This window comes from Muntiacus reevesi, chromosome 9, assembly GCF_963930625.1.
Source record: "Muntiacus reevesi chromosome 9, mMunRee1.1, whole genome shotgun sequence".
In the NCBI taxonomy this organism is placed as follows: Eukaryota; Metazoa; Chordata; class Mammalia; order Artiodactyla; family Cervidae; genus Muntiacus; species Muntiacus reevesi.
In genome coordinates, this window is record NC_089257.1 from 13,345,506 (window position 1) to 13,364,188 (window position 18,683).

Consider the following 18,683-nt stretch of genomic DNA (forward strand, 5'->3'; position numbering starts at 1 on the left):
ACAATATTGATTCTTCCAATCCATGAACACGGTATGTTTCTCCATCTGCTTGTGTCCTCTTTGATTTCTTTCATCAGTGTTTTATAGTTTTCTATGTATAGGTCTTTTATTTCTTTAGGTAGATGTACTCCTAAGTATTTTATTCTTTTTGTTGCAATGGTGAATGGTATTGTTTCCTTAATTTCTTTTTCTGTTTTTTCATTGTTAGTATATAGGAATGCAAGGGACTTCTGTGTGATAATTTTATATCCTGCAACTTTGCTATATTCATTGATTAGCTCTAGTAATTTTCTGGAGGAGTCTTTAGGGTTATCTATGTAGAGGATCATGTCATCTACAAACAGCGAGAGTTTCACTTCTTCTTTTCCTATCTGGATTCCTTTTATGTCTTTTTCTGCTCTGATTGCTGTGGCCAAAACTTCCAATACTATGTTAAATAGCAGTGGTGAGAGTGGGCAACCTTGTCTTGTTCCTGATTTCAGAGGAAATGCTTTCAATTTTTCACCATAGAGGGTGATGCTTGCTGTGGGTTTGTCATATATAGCTTTTATTATGTTGAGGTATGTTCCTTCTATTCCTGCTTTCTGGAGAGTTTTAATCATAAATGAGTGTTGAATTTTGTCAAAGGCTTTCTCTGCATCTATTGAGATAATCATATGGTTTTTATCTCCCAATTTGTTAATGTGGTGTATTACATTGATTGATTTGCAGATATTAAAGAATCCTTGCATTCCTGGGATAAAGCCCACTTGATCATGGTGTATGATTTTTTTAATATGTTGTTGAATTCTGTTTGCTAGAATTTTGTTAAGGATTTTTGCGTCTATGTTCATCAGTGATATTGGCCTGTAGTTTTCTTTTTTTGTGGCATCTTTGTCTGGTTTTGGAATTAGGGTGATGGTGGCCTCATAGAATGAGTTTGGAAGTTTACCTTCTTCTGCAATTTTCTGGAAGAGTTTGAGTAAGATAGGTGTTAGCTCTTCTCTAAATTTTTGTTAGAATTCAGCTGTGAAGCCATCTGGTCCTGGGCTTTTGTTTGCTGGAAGATTTTTGACTACAGTTTCGATTTCCTTGCTTGTGATGGCTCTGTTAAGATCTTCTATTTCTTCCTGGTTCAGTTTTGGAAAGTTATACTTTTCTAAGAATTTGTCCATTTCATCCAAGTTGTCCATTTTATTGGCATAGAGCTGCTGGTAGTAGTCTCTTATGACCCTTTGTATTTCAGAGTTGTCTGTTGTGATCTCTCCGTTTTCATTTCTAATTTTGTTAGTTTGGTTCTTCTCTCTTTGTTTCTCAATAATTCTTGCTAATGGTTTGTCAATTTTGTTTATTTTTTTCAAAAAACCAGCTTTTAGCTTTGTTGATTTTTGCTATGGTCTCTTTAGTTTCTTTTGCATTTATTTCTGCCCTAATTTTTAAGATTTCTTTTCTTCTGCTAACCCTGGGGTTCTTCATTTCTTCCTTCTCTAATTGTTTTAAGTGTAGAGTTAGGTTATTTACTTGGCTTTTTTCTTGTTTGTTGATGTAAGCCTGTAATGCTATGAACCTTCCCCTTAGCACTGCTTTTACAGTGTCCCATAGGTTTTGGGTTGTTGTGTTTTTATTTTCATTCATTTCTATACATATTTTGATTTCTTTTTTAATTTCTTCTATGATTTGTTGATTATTCAGCAGCGTGTTATTTAGCCTCCATATGTTTGAATTTTTAACAATTTTTTTTCCTGTAATTGAGATCTAATCTTACTGCACTGTGGTCAGAAAAGATGACTGGAATGATTTCAATTTTTTTTTTGAATTTTCCTAGACCATATTTATGGCCCAGGATGTGATCTATTCTGGAGAAGGTTCCGTGTGCACGTGAGAAAAATGTGAATTGGTTGTTTTGGGGTGAAATGTCCTATAGATATCAATTAGGTCTAGCTGGTCCATTGTGTCACTTAAGGTTTGTGTTTTCTTGTTAATTTTCTGTTTAGTTGATCTATCCATAGTTGTGAGTGGGGTATTAAAGTCTCCCACTATTATTGTGTTAGAGATGTGTCTTTGAACACTTCTCCTGATCAAGCTTAACATCATGCCAGGTCAAGGACAGCAAGAAATGCTTACAGGATCCATTTTCATTAATATGGAGTGGGCAATAATGGGTTTATGTGTAGCTCAGAGGCACTTAATTGATAACTGGTGTAAGAGATTTATCCTTAATTCTTTGAACCCATTTTCTATACATTGATGCTCAAATATATGGTATAATATGACCAAGCCTTAAGTTAAAGTCAGAACTGAGATATATACTGAGATATGACTCTTTATCCTACATACTTTTTGCTTATTATACAGCTTTAAGTAAGACTTCCCTTTTTTGTCAGTAATTTTTTTATTGTAAAACCTAAAAATAAGCAAGCATCTAATTTGTTGGAATATTATGTATAACTAAATTTTTATAATTTCATATAATTTCACTATTAGTTATGCTCTGGTACCTCATTAATCCTTCACTGAACACAGGCAGAGATGAACAATCACTTGGAGGTGGTATAGTAGAATGGATTTAAGCATCTTTGCTATTTCAATTTTTAACTCTGAATTTTCATGGCTCAGTAAGTATGCTGTTGCGTTGTTGTTTAGTCCCTAATTCGCGTCTGACTCTTCTGTGACCCTGTGAACTGCAGCCCTCCAGTCTCCTCTGTCCATGGGATTTCCCAGGCAAGAATACTGGAGTGGGTTGCCACACCCTCCTCCTGGGGATTCTTCCCAACCCAAGGATGGAACCCACTCAGATTCTTTATCACTGAGCCTTGCAGAAAGCCCTTCTATTTACCTAGGTCTTCTTTAACTTCTTTTAGTGATGTTTTCAGTTTTTAGTGTACAATTTTTCCACCACTTTGGTAAAATTTCTTCATAAGCATTTTATTCTTTCTGATAGTTCTGCCTACATAACTATTTTAATTTTTTTAAATTGTTAATTCTTAGTATATTGAAATATAGCTAGTTTTGTATTGATTCTAACAGTTTTCTTGTGTGTGTGGGTTATTTAAATTTTTTTCTACATAAGATAATGTCATTCGTTAGTATAGCTTTACTTCTTCCTTTCCACTTTGTATACCTTTTATTTCTATTTCTAGTCTAATTTTTCTGACATTACTTTTCAGGAAAATATTAAATAAAAGTGATGAAAGTGAACATGTTCTGATTTTATGAGGTGAGCATTCAAACTTCCACCGTTAAGTATGTCTTCATCATAGGAGAATCCTCGGCATATATTTGTTGCTGACATAGAGCATGTCAGCCTTCAGGAGCACTTTGTCCCAGGTCTTACTGTAAACTGTCACCTATCTGGTCATGTAATTGTTTTCAAAAGGCCATTTCACAATGTTATTCATCAAGTTTCTATTAAGTTCTTCTATTAATAATTTGCAAATATTTCTTTGACTCTCTCTCTTCATGTTAGATAGGTTTCCCTGGATCCAGATCCTGAGATGGGATTTTATGGAAGGAGAAGCGATTTAATGAAGCTATTGTGGTAGGAGAAGAAAGGATGTAGTCTAAACTGGGTTCTGAATTCAGCCTGTAGTCACAAGAGCTCTCGAGTTTAATTTTATGGATCCTACACTCTGAGAAGGCAGGACCTAAATCTGTTTTTATTACTGAAGACTCAACAAATGTCCATGTGCCTGATTCATTATTTGAGCTCAAAAATATTTACTGATAAATGAATGAAGGACAGGGGAATAATGGAAAACATTTATTATGAAATTGCTTTGTATGTAGATATAGTCACACATTAAAAAAAAGTTTTTAATAATGAAATGTTGCCAAAAGGTAAAGATTAACAGAGAATTATAATATGAATAGCTCATATATATATAAGATAATGAAATCTTGCTGAGACAGGAAAAACATCAAGGTAAATTATTTGCTTATATTGCTGATAATTTCAGTTTTCCTTTCTTTCTTTCTCTCAAAAGAAAGAGTAAAAGAAATTGTGATTTCCCTAAACAGTTCACCTAGAATTCTCAGAATCTGAATTAAATAAAGTTAAATAAAAGGTAGGAAAAAATTCTCTCAAATATAGTGCCTTTTTTTCCTCTTTATTTTTTTTCAGATTTTATTTTGCTTTCACCTTTTATTTATTCATTCAATGTTTATTACTAAACAGAAATTGTGCTACTCTGAAGAAACTATCATAATATACCAGGCAAGTTCTTTATGGAATATGACTCATATTTAATAGATAGAAATTCCTATCTGACATCAAGAGTTTCTTTTATTTGAGTCATCACACTTACGGATGGTTTTTCAACCTAGGATGGTGACATGAACAATTGTAAGTGCTATGAAACCTACTAGGAAATTTAAAAAAAATCATGCAACCTCGATTCAACTATTATAAATGTTCAACGGACAATTTTATTATTAAATATATTTATGTTTAATTGGAGGATAATTGTTCTAATGTGTTCATCAAAACCCAGTATTGTGTTGGGTTTTATAACAATAAAATAGTTACATGTTACAGCCAACAAATCACCATCAACTATAATATATAAAGTGAACAGTTGGCAATGAAAAGTTATTGGATTTTTAGTTACAGTAACGAAATGAAATGCACTATACACAGTTTGTCCAGCACAGTCTCTGTCTCAGTAAAAGGTAGTTAGTACTTATCTCCCCTTTCTATCGGTTCTTGGCTATCTATGAAGGCAGCTAGGATTCCAGTCAGGGAAATGGGTCCGATTCTGATTACTGACTCTTTGGTATATGTGCTTTGATACCATCCCTTTTCCTTCAATTTCACCACTCGTAAAATTGGAATAATAGCAGCATTATAGCAATCTCTTTGTGTTGTTAGAGAGATTACTGGTAAATACTAATCTACTTAGTACTTATTTCATTTTATTAGATGAAAAATCTATGAATCCACATTCAAGGTTGAAACTAGTAAAAATAAACCTCAATTTGGTAGAATTTTCTAAAGATGGAAAGAGTGGTTTTGATACATGTTTTTCTCTTTTTCTGGGAACTTATTTCTGCTCCCCTCAGTGCAGAATGTATAATTTGCAGTGAATAATTTACTTCTTTATTCTTTACATACTCCTTGTTGAGATCATCCAAAATACACTTTGACCTTTGTATCAGATGAGTTAATGTTTGGCTCTAAAGCACATTTATAAGACACCTGAAGTAACTTTCCTACTACACAATTTCCTCATGGCATTTTCCATCTGGGCATTTCTCAAGGTATAGATTAAGGGATTTAACATGGGAGTTATCACAGTATAAAATACAGCAACTGCTTTATCAATAGGCAAGGTAGCTGCAGGCCTCATGTACACAAATATGCAGGGCACAAAGTATAAAATGACCACTGTGATGTGGGAGATGCAGGTGGAGAGGGCTTTTCGTCTTGCTTCCAAGCTGTAGGCCCTTAGGGAACGCAAGATGACCACATAGAAGACCAGCAGGAGAAGGAAGTTTAACAGACAGATGAAGCCACTGTTGGCAGCAATGAAGAGTCCAAGAGTGTGGGTATCAGTGCAGGCAAGACTGAGCAAAGGGTTTAGGTCACACATAAAGTGGTCTACGACGTTGGGGCCACAGAAGGGTAAGCGGAAGATGAACAGGATCTGTATGAATCCATGAAGAAAGCCTCCCACCCATGACACTCCCACTAGCAGCCCACACACCTGCCAGTTCATGATGCTTGTATAGTGCAAGGGCTTGAAGATGGCCACATAGCGGTCATAGGCCATCACAGTGAGCAAGATGACTTCAGCACCTCCAAAGAAATGTTCCCCAAAGATTTGGGTCATACATCCATTAAATAAGATGGTTTTCTTCTCATGGAGTGAATCTACAATCATCTTAGGGGCACACACAGAGGAGTAGCAGGCATCAATAAAGGAGAGATAGGCCAGGAAAAAGTACATGGGGGACCCCAAAGATGGGCTTGCAGTGATGGTGACCATGATAAGCACATTTCCTACCACAGTGGTGATGTAGATGACAAAGAACACAGCAAATACAATTTTCTGCATCTTTGGATTCTCTGTGAGCCCCAGTAGAACAAACTCTGTCACATTGTTCCTGTTCTCCATGTGTTTCATGAAATGGTTCATTCCTGACCCAAAAGTGAGAGAGTTAATTCTTAGGTAGGTTGATAAGGAGTCTGGGGCCCTCAAAGAGAAAGGGTCCAAGGCCCTGGAGGAGGAGAAAGATATAAACATCTTTTTCTACATTGCTTTGTCTTAGTCACATAAAATGTTCTTTCTTAAACTGAGCTTTAGTGACAATAATCTTTAAAATTAACTTTCTTTAAGCCCATGTTTTTTTTCTTAAACTGAGTTTTCATGACAATAACTTTTAAAATGAACTTCCTTTAAGCCCAGAACTAATGATTACACAACAAGACAACTCGTCTTGCTCAAGGGTTGGTTTTTCATTAAGCTCCCTACTTATGATTATGTAACAACAATGGATCTTCCCAAGGACATGTTTCTCCTTAAGGGAACCTTCTGACTAGTCTTGTGAAGACCTATCTTGTGGGAGTGGGTCTGGTAAGACCTTTCTATTGTCAGGTCTAATCTTTTGAATTTAAGATGTATGTTTTGGGAGTGGGTCTGGTAAAAGTATATAAGGCCTTGATAAGACTTGCTAAGAGGCCCTCTCAGTCCCCCTTCTGATGTCTATGTTAGAAGCTTTTCTCTGTCCTTTTCATTGTAATAAAACTTCTGCCACACAAAGGCTCTGAGTGATCAAGCCTGGTCCCTGATTCTGAAGCTAAATGCTCTTCTTTGGAGATCACAAATCCATCATTCACTGTCCAAAGCTATCAAAAGAAAACATAATTTTAATTTATGCATTCTTAAGCTTATTATACTTCTTCATTCTAATAAGTAATAAATACCCAGACTTTACTGAGTGTGAATTCTTTCTTGTTTTTTTTTTTTTTTTTTAATGAAGAAAAGATTCTGAGTTCTTAAGATTTTTCCAATTACCTCCTAGGAGAAAAGTGTTTTAATAATGTAGATGTGAGGAACTTCTGTAAACCCATGGGCAGAGACTTTAATCATCTGAAATGGTTCAGAGTCTAACTTGAAGTCATGTATTTCCCAGATAATGGCAATTAAGTGTGAAAAGAGGTAAAGTATGGATGTAAAGCTTAGGAATTTTCCATTTACTCTCTAAGAAATGGGGGACCATGGAAGGTCATTGAAAATATGAGTGGAAGGATGAAAGAAATCTGATGAAGAGAGAATCTTGGATGTTATTCTACTAAAGATTTTGTGTGTCTTGGATGAAGTTGGCAGGGTTTCAGTGAACGGGTGGAAGATGGAGATAGAAACCACAGTAGCAAAGTACTTAGAATAGCTGAAACAGGAGTAACACTGCAATGTGCATCTGCTAAGTTGCTTCAGTCCTGTCCACCTCTTTGCGGCCCCATGGACTCTAGCCCACCAGGCTCCTTCCTCCATGGGATTCTCCAGGCAAGAACACTGGAGTAGGTTGCCATGCCCTCCTCCAGGGTTCTTCCCAACAGATTGCTCTTGTTGTTTAGTTGCTAAGTCACGTCCGACTCTTTCGTGACCCCCATGGACGATAGCCGCTCCACACTCCTCTGTTCATGGGATTTTTCAAGCAAAAATACTGGAGCAGGTTTCTATTTCCTTCTCCGTGGGGATCTTCCTGACCTAGGGATCGAACCCATGTCTCCTGCATTGGCAAGTGGATTCTTTACCACTGAGTCACCAGGAAAGCCCAAAGAATGGGTACAAGAGCTAATTAAAAGTATTCATAATGCATGTTGACTAAGCCTAATTACTTTGCAATAGGTATAGCATGTACATTCCAATGATTTTTTGCTATGTTCATGGTATACTATCACATGCTTTCTTTTCCCAGCAATAACAATTTGCATGGTTGGTATTGTATCATTCGTTTTGCACATGAGGAAACAATCTCATAGACTAATGTTAATAGTTTAATAAAAGTGTTAATATTAACTAAAACTGCACACTGAGGGTGCTCTAAGTGTTATGCAGACATTTGGTTTTAATCCTTGATACAAACTTATAAGATGTTTACTATCATCATTTTTATGCTTATTTTAAACATTAGGAAATAGAAGCATAGAGAAGTTAAGGATTCTGTTCAAGGCCAAGCAGCTAAAAATTTAGGCAAAGCTAAGATTAGTTCAGATTATGCATCTTTATTTTTTGCTCCAAATCGTAATCCATGCTGTATACTGTCATGTTATAATAAACAATGGAGAACTAGTAACCTCCTTTTGAAATGGCCATAATTATTATACTTTTGATTACTTTAATTCTACTTGAGAAGCAAATTTATACTGATAAATTTCATCTACTCACACACACATACGCACACTCACACACACATTGATATCTCTGAACTCCCAAGTAGTAAGGAAACTGTGGTGCTGAATTCATTGAATAGCCCTTTCATCTTGACTTCTTCCTCAGACCTAACTCTCCCTTCTCTGATACCACTTCAAAGAATAGGACCCCAGATTTTTCTGCAAAATGTTGAGAAAGTCTATGCTGCTGGTTAAATGGTTTGGTTTGAGAATCAGAAAAGACCCAGTTTGAATCCTGGTTCTTCCAACTGCAAATTCTTTCATCTGAAGTACACTTCTTTGGCACCTTACATTCTTGTTTTATCAGCTATAAAGTTAGAATAATAATATCCACTTCATAGATCAATAGTCGAGTGATTATGTATGAACACACCCACCTGCCGTGGACACAGAAAGAACTTTTAGTTACTTCTGTGACTGCGTATACAGCTGTGGGATAGGGAGAATTAACATTTGGAGCAGTAATACAGAGAACTGTTTAACCATGCTTAAAGCTCCACAAGAACTACTACTAATTTTACTCTCAAAGAAACAATAGAGGCTGTTATTATCCATAGTGGGTTTCCCCAGAAAGGGTCTCCATATTTGTACTTGATGAGACTACTGGTGATTTATGCTACTGATATTTGTAATTTTCTGTTTCATGTATGTGAAGTATAGTTAAATTTTGTTTTTATCCTCATTATTAGTCCTGATCATTAAAGAAGATATTTCATGGCCAAGCATGGTGCCTGCTGTCACAGAGCTGGGTTCCTCAATTTGCTTAACCTCTTCAAGTCTCAAAATTTTCAAGTGTCAAATTAAGTTAATATTTATGAATATCTTTTGAAAAATTGAAATGCGGATAAAATAATCTTTTACTATATTTGAAAAGGGTTGAAAAATAATGAGTTATACATATGAAGTAACAAATTAAAATGAGCATTAGCATTATTGAAAAACTTACCTTAGCTTTTCACATGATTTTAGTGATGTTTGAATGTGTTCAGGAGCAGTTCCATGTTCAAACTAACTTATAGCAAGTAACTTTCAGTGTAAAAGGTGCAACACCTGAGAAGAGCTTGTTAACTCTGAAATGAACAGTTGTTAAGAAATTTTATACAGTGAATATATATAAGTTCTTAGTATATCAATTATATCTCATAAAACCTGCTTTAAATGATAAAAGGGTTCTTAGAAGTCTAAATCTTTCCATCTAGCTTCTAAAGCCTCAAGTGGTCTTCACAGAAAACTTGCTTTCTGATTTTGAATTGAGAATGGGTTCATTGGAAATACTGTGGAGAACTCATTTTGAATAAATGTCAGTGGTTCTGCAGCACAAGAAACAGAGTGTGGAGGAAGCATATCCAAATGGTTCATTCTGCCCATGATGAATCTTGTTCTAGAAAGGTGAACAGCAACACAAATCACTTCCACCTTGCTCTTGTATACTCATAGATATACAAAGAGGCCTTGATAAGGTCCAGGGACCATGTCTTATAGATGCTGCTTTCTCTCCTAGGAATTAATTATCTCATTTGATGGAAAGGCTCTGTTTAGAAGCAAATATTCTGGAATGACAGTGTGGAGAAACACTCACTGTGAAGTGGGGAATAGTTTTTCCTTTGCATGTGCATGGGAGTTCAGTTGTGTTTGACTGTGATCCCATGAAGTCTGCCAGGCTTCTCTGTCTATGGAATTTTCCAGATGAGATTACATGAATGGGTTGCCATTTCCTTCTCCAGGGGCTCTTCTTGACCCAGGGATCAAACCCACGTCTCTTGTGTCTCCTGCATCCGCAGGCAGGTTCTTTACGAGCTGAGCCAGTGGAGAAGCTCAGTATTCCCTTCACCTGGAACCTAAATCTGTGAGAGCCCCTCTTTTCTATCAGCACCTGGGTTGTTAAGAAAACTGAATGTCTTGTCAATAGCAAAGTGGCATAATTCCTGTGTGTGACATGTGATGTAGCATCCCCGTTGACTCCTGTCATAGGAGAGTTTGTATTTTCTTATCAATTATTAAAACTTTTTTGGAAACTTTTATTGATTGCTTGAGAGCTAGATCACTGAAGACACACAATTAATGGCAATCTTTTGAAAGATCTTGAGTCTAAAAGCTGTTTTTCTTTCTCCCTTCCACCTCCTCCTCCAGATTTATTGATGTATCACAGACAAATAAAATTTTGTTTTTAAGGTGTATAACAGCATTTAGATATAAGTATACATTGTGAAATAGTCACCACAATCAAGCTATTAACATATTTATCAATCATGTTGTTACCATTTTTTTGTGGTGATAACACAATCCATCCTCTTAGCAAATTCTGAGTGTACAATGCAATATTATTAACTATAATCACATCGCTGTATAGCATACTTCCAGAAATTATTCATCCTTACATAACTGAAATTTGTTTCCCCTTTTTCAATCTCTGCTCATTTCTCCCTCCCTGGCATTCTACTTTTTGTGTCTATAGGTTTGACTATTTAAGATTTCATATATAAGTAATGGAGCTTCCCAGATGGTGTTAGTGATAAAGAACCCACCTGCCAATGCAGGTAGCGTGAGAGACAGGGGTTTGATCCCGGGGTAGGGAAGATGCCCTGAAGGAAGTCATGACAACCCACTCCAGGATTCTTGCTTGGAGAATTCCATGGACAGAGGAGCCTGGCGGGCTACATTCCATAAGGTTGCAAAGAGCTGGACACAACTGAAGTGACAGCAGTCACACACACACATAAGTAATATCATGTAGCATTTCTCTTGACTATATGGCTTACTGTACTTACCGTAATGTTCTCCAGATTCATTTCATGCTCTTGCAAATGAAGTTTCCTTTTAAGGAAAAAACAATATAATATTCTATTATACATATGTGCTTCATATCCTGGAGAAGGAAATGGCAACCCACTCCAGTATTCTTGCCTGAGAAATCCCATGGACAGAAGAGCCTAGTGGGCTACAGTCCATGAGGTCACAAAAGGGCTGACACGACATAGCGATTAAACACACACACCCGCCACATGATCTACCCATATATCTGACATATGTATTATTTCCGTATTCCAGTTATTGTGTATGAGCATGAGTCCAGATATCTCTTCAGCATAACTGATTTTAATTCCTTTGTGTATATACCCAGAAGTGAGAGTGCTGAGTCAGAAGTAGTTCTAGTTTTAATTTCTGGAGAAATCTCCATTCTATGTTCTATAATTGCTTTGTCAGTTTACAAGGGTTTCCTTTTTTTCACATCTTTACCAACACTTGTTATTTTTATGTTTTTTATAATTACCATATAACTGTGACACCTCACTGCTGTTTTAATTAGCATTTTCCTGCTGGCTAGTGCCATTTAACACTTTTTCATTTAGCTATTGGCCATGGTAAGTATTCTTTTGAGAAATTTCCTGTGCCCATTTTAAAATTAGGTTAATTGTTTTTTCACTATTGATTTATGCAAGTTCCTTACATATACGGGATATTAGCCCAGTATCAGACATGTGGCTGTGGCTGCAAATATTTTCTCAATTCACTGGTTGCCTTTTTATTCCAGATGCTTCCTTTGCTGTGCAGGTTTGTTTTTTTGTTTGTTTGTTTTTTTTGTTTGTTTGTTTGTTTGTTTTTGTTTTTTTGTTTTTTTTAATGCAGCCCCACTTTTCTACTTTTACTTTTGGCATCATATTTAAATCGTTACCTAGACCAATGTCAAGATTTTCTGAGTTGTCTTCAAGTAGTTTTTGCTTGTTTGTTTCCTGTCTCGCATTTAAGTCTAATCCATCTTGAGTTTCATTTTTTTGTATACTCTGAGATAAGGATCTGATTTTCTTCTTTTGCATGTGGTGATCCAGAGTACACAAGCCAGTACTGAAGAAAACATTCTTTTTCTGGGCACCCTTGTGAAAGTTCAGTTGCCTATGTATGTGGATGGCTTGTTCCTAATTTGGAAACCAGGAATTGGGTGGTCTACAGTTCTATTCTTCTTGCTCAAGGTAACTTGGGATATATGTATTTGTGATCTGTATGAGATTTTGTGCAAATGCTGTTGTTCACTTCTCAGAGGGCTAAGTATCCACAAAACCCAGAAGGCTCCATCTTACAGTACTTCTCTTTCTTTGTATGTATGCATTTGTCAGTGTGAAATATTAGCAGTAAAAATGAGAACATAAATCTAAACACAAGAGAGTTCCAATTGTTCTACATTCTTTTTATTTGAAGTTATTTTCCTTTGGATCTTGGTATTTTATTGTGGTTTTAATTTCTTGCTTCTCTGTTGCTAATTTTGTAGAGCACTGTTTTTCATGCTCTTATTTACCATTTATATATTTTCTTTTGTGATATTGATGTTCATGTCCTTTGCACATTTAAAAATAGTTTTAAAATTATATAATACACATATAAAATGTATACATATATATGTCAGTTCAGTTCAGTTGTTCAGTCGTGTCCGACTTTTTGTGACACAATAAACTGCAGCATGCCAGGCCTCCCTACCATCACCAGCTCCTGGAGTCCACCCAAACTCCTCCATTGAGTCACTGATGCCATCCAACCATCTCATCCGCTGTCATTCCCTTCTCCTCTGGCCCTCAACCTTTCCCAGGATCAGGGTCTTTTCTAATGAGTCAGCTCTTCGCATCAGGTGGCCAAAGTATTGGAGTTTCAGCTTCAACATCAGTCCTTTCAATGAACACCCAGGACTGATCTTTAGGATGGACTGGTTGGATCTCATTGCAGTCCAAGGGATTCTCAAGAGTCTTCTCCAACACCACAGTTAAAAAGCATCAATTCTTCAGTGCTCAGCTTTCTTTATAGTCCAATTCTCACATCCATACCTGACCACTGGAAAAACCATAGCCTTGACTAGATGGACCTTTGTGGACAAAGTAATGTCTCTGCTTTTTAATATGCTGTCTAGGTTGGTCATAACTTTCCTTCCAAGGAGTAAGCATCTCTTAACTTCATGACTGTAATCACCATCTACAGTGATTTTGGAGCCCAGAAGAATAAAGTCAGCCACTGTTTCCCCATCTATTTGCCATGAAGTGATGGGACCGAATGCCATGAACTTTGTTTTTTTGAATGTTGGGCTATAGCCAGCTTTTCCCCTTTTCTCTTTCCCTATTATCAAGAGGCTTTTTAGTTCCTCTTCACTCTCTGCCATAAGGGTGGTGTCATCTGCATATCTGAGTTTATTGATATTTCTCCCGACAATCTTGATCCCAGCTTGTGCTCCATCCAGCCCAGCATTTCACATGATGTACTCTGCATATAAGTTAAATAAACAGAGTGACAATATACAGCCTTGACTCACTCCTTTTGCAATTTGACCCAGTCCATTGTTCCATGTCCGGTTCCAACTGTTACTTCTTGACCTGCATACAGATTTCTCAGGAGACCCGTAAGGTGGTCTGGTATTCCCATCTGTTAAGAATTTTCCAGTTTGTTGTGATCCACACAGTCAAAGGCTTTGGCGTGGTCAATAAAGCAGAAGTAGATGTTTTTCTGGAACTCTCTTGCTTTTTTGATGACTCAATCCATGTTGGCAATTTGATCTCTTGCTCCTCTGCCTTTCCTAAATCCAGTTTGAACATCTGGAAGTTCTCATTTCACATACTGTTGAAGCCTGGCCTGGAGAATTTTGGGCATGACTTTGCTAGCATGTGAGATGAGTGAGATTGGGCGGTAGTTTGAATATTCTTTGGCATTGCCTTTCCTTGGGATTTGAATGAAAACTGATATTTTTCCAGTCCTGCAGCAACTGCTGAGTTGTCCAAATAGCTGGCATATGAGTGCAGCACTTAACAGAGTCATCTTTTGGATTTGAAATAGCTCAGCTGGAATTCCATCACCTCCACTAGCTTTGTTTGTAGTGATGCTTCCTAAGGCCCGCTTGACTTCGCATTCCAGGATGTCTGGCTCTAGGTGAGTGATCGCACCATCGTGGTTATCTGGGTCATGAAGATCGTTTTTGTATAGTTCTTCTGTGTATTCTTGCCACCTATTCTTAATTTCTTCTGACTCTGTTAGGTCCATACCATTTCTGTCCTTTACTGTGCCCATCTTTGCATGAAATACTCCCTTGGTATCTCTGATTTTCTTGAAGAGATCTCTAGTCTTTCCCATTCTATTGTTTTCCTCTATTTCTTTGCATTGATCGCTGAGGAAGGCTTTCTTATCTCTCCTTGCTATCATTTGGAACTCTGCATTCAAACGGATATATATTTCCTTTTCTCCTTTGCCTTTAGCTTCTCTTCTTTACTCAGTTATTTGTAAGGCCTCCTTAGATAGTCATTTTGCCTTCTTTTTTGCATTTCTTTTTCTTGGGGATACTCTTGATAACTGCCTCCTGTACAATATCATGAACCTCTGTCCATAATTCTTCATGCACTCTATCAGATATAATCCTTTGAATCTATTTGTCCATTTGTCACTTCCACTGTATAATCATAAGGGATATGATTTAGGTCATAACTGAATGATCCTGTGGTTTTCCCCTACTTTCTTCTATTTAAGAATTTTTTAAAATAAAAATAAAAATTTAATTTAAAATTTAATAATTTTTTTTTTCTCTCTACAGTCAGCAAAAGCAAGACTGGGAGCTTACTGTGGCTCAGATCATGAACTACTTATTGCCAAACTGAGGATATTGTGTAGTAAATAAAAGAATGGAAAATCTTCCTATGACAGGTGTGGGAAATATATAACAAATAAGTTCACTGGGACAAAATGATTGGGTTGATTTTATTCTTGATTGGCAGTAGTCTCATAATGATTCTAAAGTTATTTTTCCATGTTGCACCATTATGATATTTAATATGAACTTTGGTCTAATAATATCTTTACCTATAGATGTTCTTTAACAACTTTGTGGAAAATTCCAGTGTATTAATTAAAGCAAGAATCAGTCTTGGACACATTCCAATTCCAAGACTCCATGATAAATTCAGCTGGAAGGGATGAAATATTCCACAATCTCACCCTTAACAGGGAAAAGATGCTATCTACTCAGTGACTGTCATATATTTTTCAGAAGGTCATTTCTTACACTTAAAATTTGACAAAAAAATCACAGCAAAGTCTTTGGAAATCTGAAGTCAACTAGTCTGCCCATGTTAACGTGAGTGTGAGAAGAGCTAAACATTCAAACGCTATTTTTCATTTTAATGTTAGTAGGAAATAAGTTGTGAAAAAATTACTTAGGAAATGGCTGGTTGATATCTATGTTTTCTATGAATATGGAGGTTTTAATGGTCATTTTGATACATTTCCTGATGTGATAAACTACTTTGTTCTGTGTGCCATGGAACTCCTTTCAAATAATCTGTATTTTATATAAAAATGAACTTCTGAATAATCAGAAGACTCAGTGGAGAAAAAGAACAGACTGCCAAATGAAATAAACTCAATTAATAAGGCAGCATTTGGCCTCTGTCGTCAAACTGGATGAAAAACAATTTCAAGTGTTTATGAATAACTTCAAATCATCCTTAGATTCTGAACAAACCTCCACAAGGTAAGACTAACAGGAAATAATGAGAACCAGGCTCACAGTTGTATGATTTTCTTTATGTAAGAAACTAAATTACTTTGAAGTCAAACAAATGTAGATTCAATTCTAGATATATCACTTAGAAGCGTGTGATTTTGGGAAAATAAATGATATATCCTGAGTATTAGATTCTTCAATTATAAAATGGCAATTGCATTTCTTGTTATTATAAATATTAAATATGATACATTAGACTGTGAGTGCATGATTGGAATATACTGTAGCAGTTCTGAGCAATAGAGTGATATCATCAGAATAAAACTGAAAAAGACAGTTTGAGCTGCTTGAGGAGAACCAATTTCTGGAGAATAAACACAAAAAAACTTGGTAGGAGGATACCGCAGCAGATCAGGAAGAAATTAAGAAGGGAATGAAAAATTTTTTTGTCAGGAAAATAGCATGGAAAATGATAGTATTTAATGAGATAAATAGGGTATGCCTCTTTAAATTTTGTATAGGAATTGCTTATGTTTTTCATGGAAAATTTAAAAGCTAGTTTTAGAAATACTAAATTGCCAATCAACTTGATGTCAGAAATTAGAGATGTTGCATATATAAATTTGAAAATTAAGGGAGAGAGTGGTGCTGGAGACACAAAATTAGACTGCTGCAGCATTTATTGGTCAGGAAAAGGGAAATATTCCCCTGAAGACCTAAGATAGATCAATGAGGTCTGAGACAATTCAAGACAGGGATCTTCTATTCATAGTTAGTCTACTCACATTGATTATGTGAATTACCTTAAGAGAGTCACAGGTGTTACACATTTGTGACTTCATAAATGGTGCTCCTTTCATGGAATTCTCTTCCCATCTTTTTTATTCTCTCATTAAAACAAAGTAAAACAAAACTCAGCTGAAGTTCTGACTCCTTTGGGAAGTCTTCTCTGAGTCTAGTTTGATATACACCTATGCTGTAATTCTTAGCACTGTGTGAATATTCATGTGATGGCTGCAATTGCCTGATTCCTTATCATGTGTCACATCACTGAGGGTAGGGTTCTATGGCTTTTTCAAGCTGATAATTAGAATGTCCTTAACACATTGGACCTAAAATATATGCCATTCACATTCTTCTAATGAATGGATAAATAAAAAATTAAACATTTAATTCTTTCCCCCCTTGTTTTATAGGTAAACTGCTTCTAATACACAAACTCAGCTCCTGTAAGAACTAGATGGAACCAAGGAACAATAATATATCTTACTTTGTCCTCTTGGGCCTCACAAAGAATCCAAAGGAGCAAAAAGTCCTTTTTGTTATGTTCTTGATCTTTTACATTTTGACTGTACTGGGCAACTTTCTCATTATCATTACTGTAACTATCAGTAAGACTTTGAACTCACCGATGTACTTTTTTCTTGCTAGCTTATCATTTATGGATGTCACTTATTCTTCTTCTATTACCCCCAGATTGATTTCAGATTTGTTCTTTGGGGAAAAAAAACATATCCTTTGAATCTTGCATGACTCAGCTGTTTGCAGAGCACCTTTTTGCTGGATCAGGTGTCTTCCTTCTGCTGGTGATGGCCGATGACCGCTATGTGGCCATCTGTAAGCCCTTGCATTATCTAGTGATCATGAGGCAGAGGGTTTGCGTTGTGCTGCTGGTGCTGTCCTAGGTTGGAGGTTTTCTGCACTCAGTGATTCAACTTAGCACTGTTATGGGCTCCCATTCTGTGGCCCCAATGTCATTGATCACTATATGTGTGACATGTACCCCTTATTGAAACTTGTCTGTACTGACACCTATGTCAGTGACCTCTTGGTTGCATCCAATGGGGGGCTGATCTGCACTATTGTGTTTCTGCTCTTACTTGTCTCCTATGTAGTCATCCTGCACTCTCTGAAGAACCTGAGTCAGGAAGGGAGGCGGAAAGCCCTCCAGACCTGTGGTTCCCACATCACTGTGGTTGTCTCTTTCTTTGTTCCCTGCATTTTCATAAATGCAAGACCTGCTAAGACCTTCCCCATTGACAAATCTGTGAGTGTGTTCTATACAGTCATAACTCCCATGCTGAACCCACTAATCTACAGTCTAAGAAATTCTGAGTTGACTAATGCTATGAAGAAGCTCTGGAAAAGGAACATCGTATCTCATAGTAAAAAAGTGAATCACCCAACATGAAGAGAGTCATTTGACATCAGGGTTCATTTACTTAGAATGCAAAAGTCATTTAAAATTTGATTCTTATTTCTGTTTCTTCAGAGACGTTATGATAATTACATAAATGCTTGCAATTAGTACAGCTATGCTATTAATAACAGTTTACCTACCTACTAGAATATAAGGTCTATAATTACTGGTTTATTACTGTACCTAGAAAGAGGTAATGCCTATATATCTAGGAATTAGTAATATGTATTAAAATATAGAGATTCAATTTGCCAACAAAAGTCCATAAGTCAATGCATAGTTTTTCCAATAGTCATATATGGATGTGAGACGTGGACCATACAGAAGGCTGAACACTGAAGAATTGATGCTTTTAAACTGTGGTGCTGCAGAAGACTCTTGAGAGTCCTTTGAAATGTGAGGAGGTCATACTAGTCAATCCTAAGAGAAGTCAACCCTGACTATTCATTGGAATGACTGATGCTAAAACTGAAACTCCAATACTTTGGCCACCTGATGGAAAGAATTGACTCATTGGAAAAATCTTTGGTGCTGGGAAAGATTGAGCACAGGTGGAGAAGAGGGTGACAGAGAATGAAATGGTTGGATCACATCACCAGCTCAATGGCCATGAATTTGAGTGAAGTCTGGGAGACAATGAAGGACAA

General features: G+C 36.5%; 1 protein-coding gene across 1 annotated transcript; it reads right to left on the reverse strand.

Moving 5' to 3' along the window:
• Positions 1-5,162: 5,162 nt before the first annotated feature.
• Positions 5,163-6,092, reverse strand: LOC136175685 (olfactory receptor 4C46-like). The gene has a single exon (XM_065945931.1). The coding sequence runs from the start codon at positions 6,090-6,092 to the stop codon at positions 5,163-5,165; it is 930 nt and encodes a 309-aa protein (XP_065802003.1).
• Positions 6,093-18,683: the final 12,591 nt, after the last annotated feature.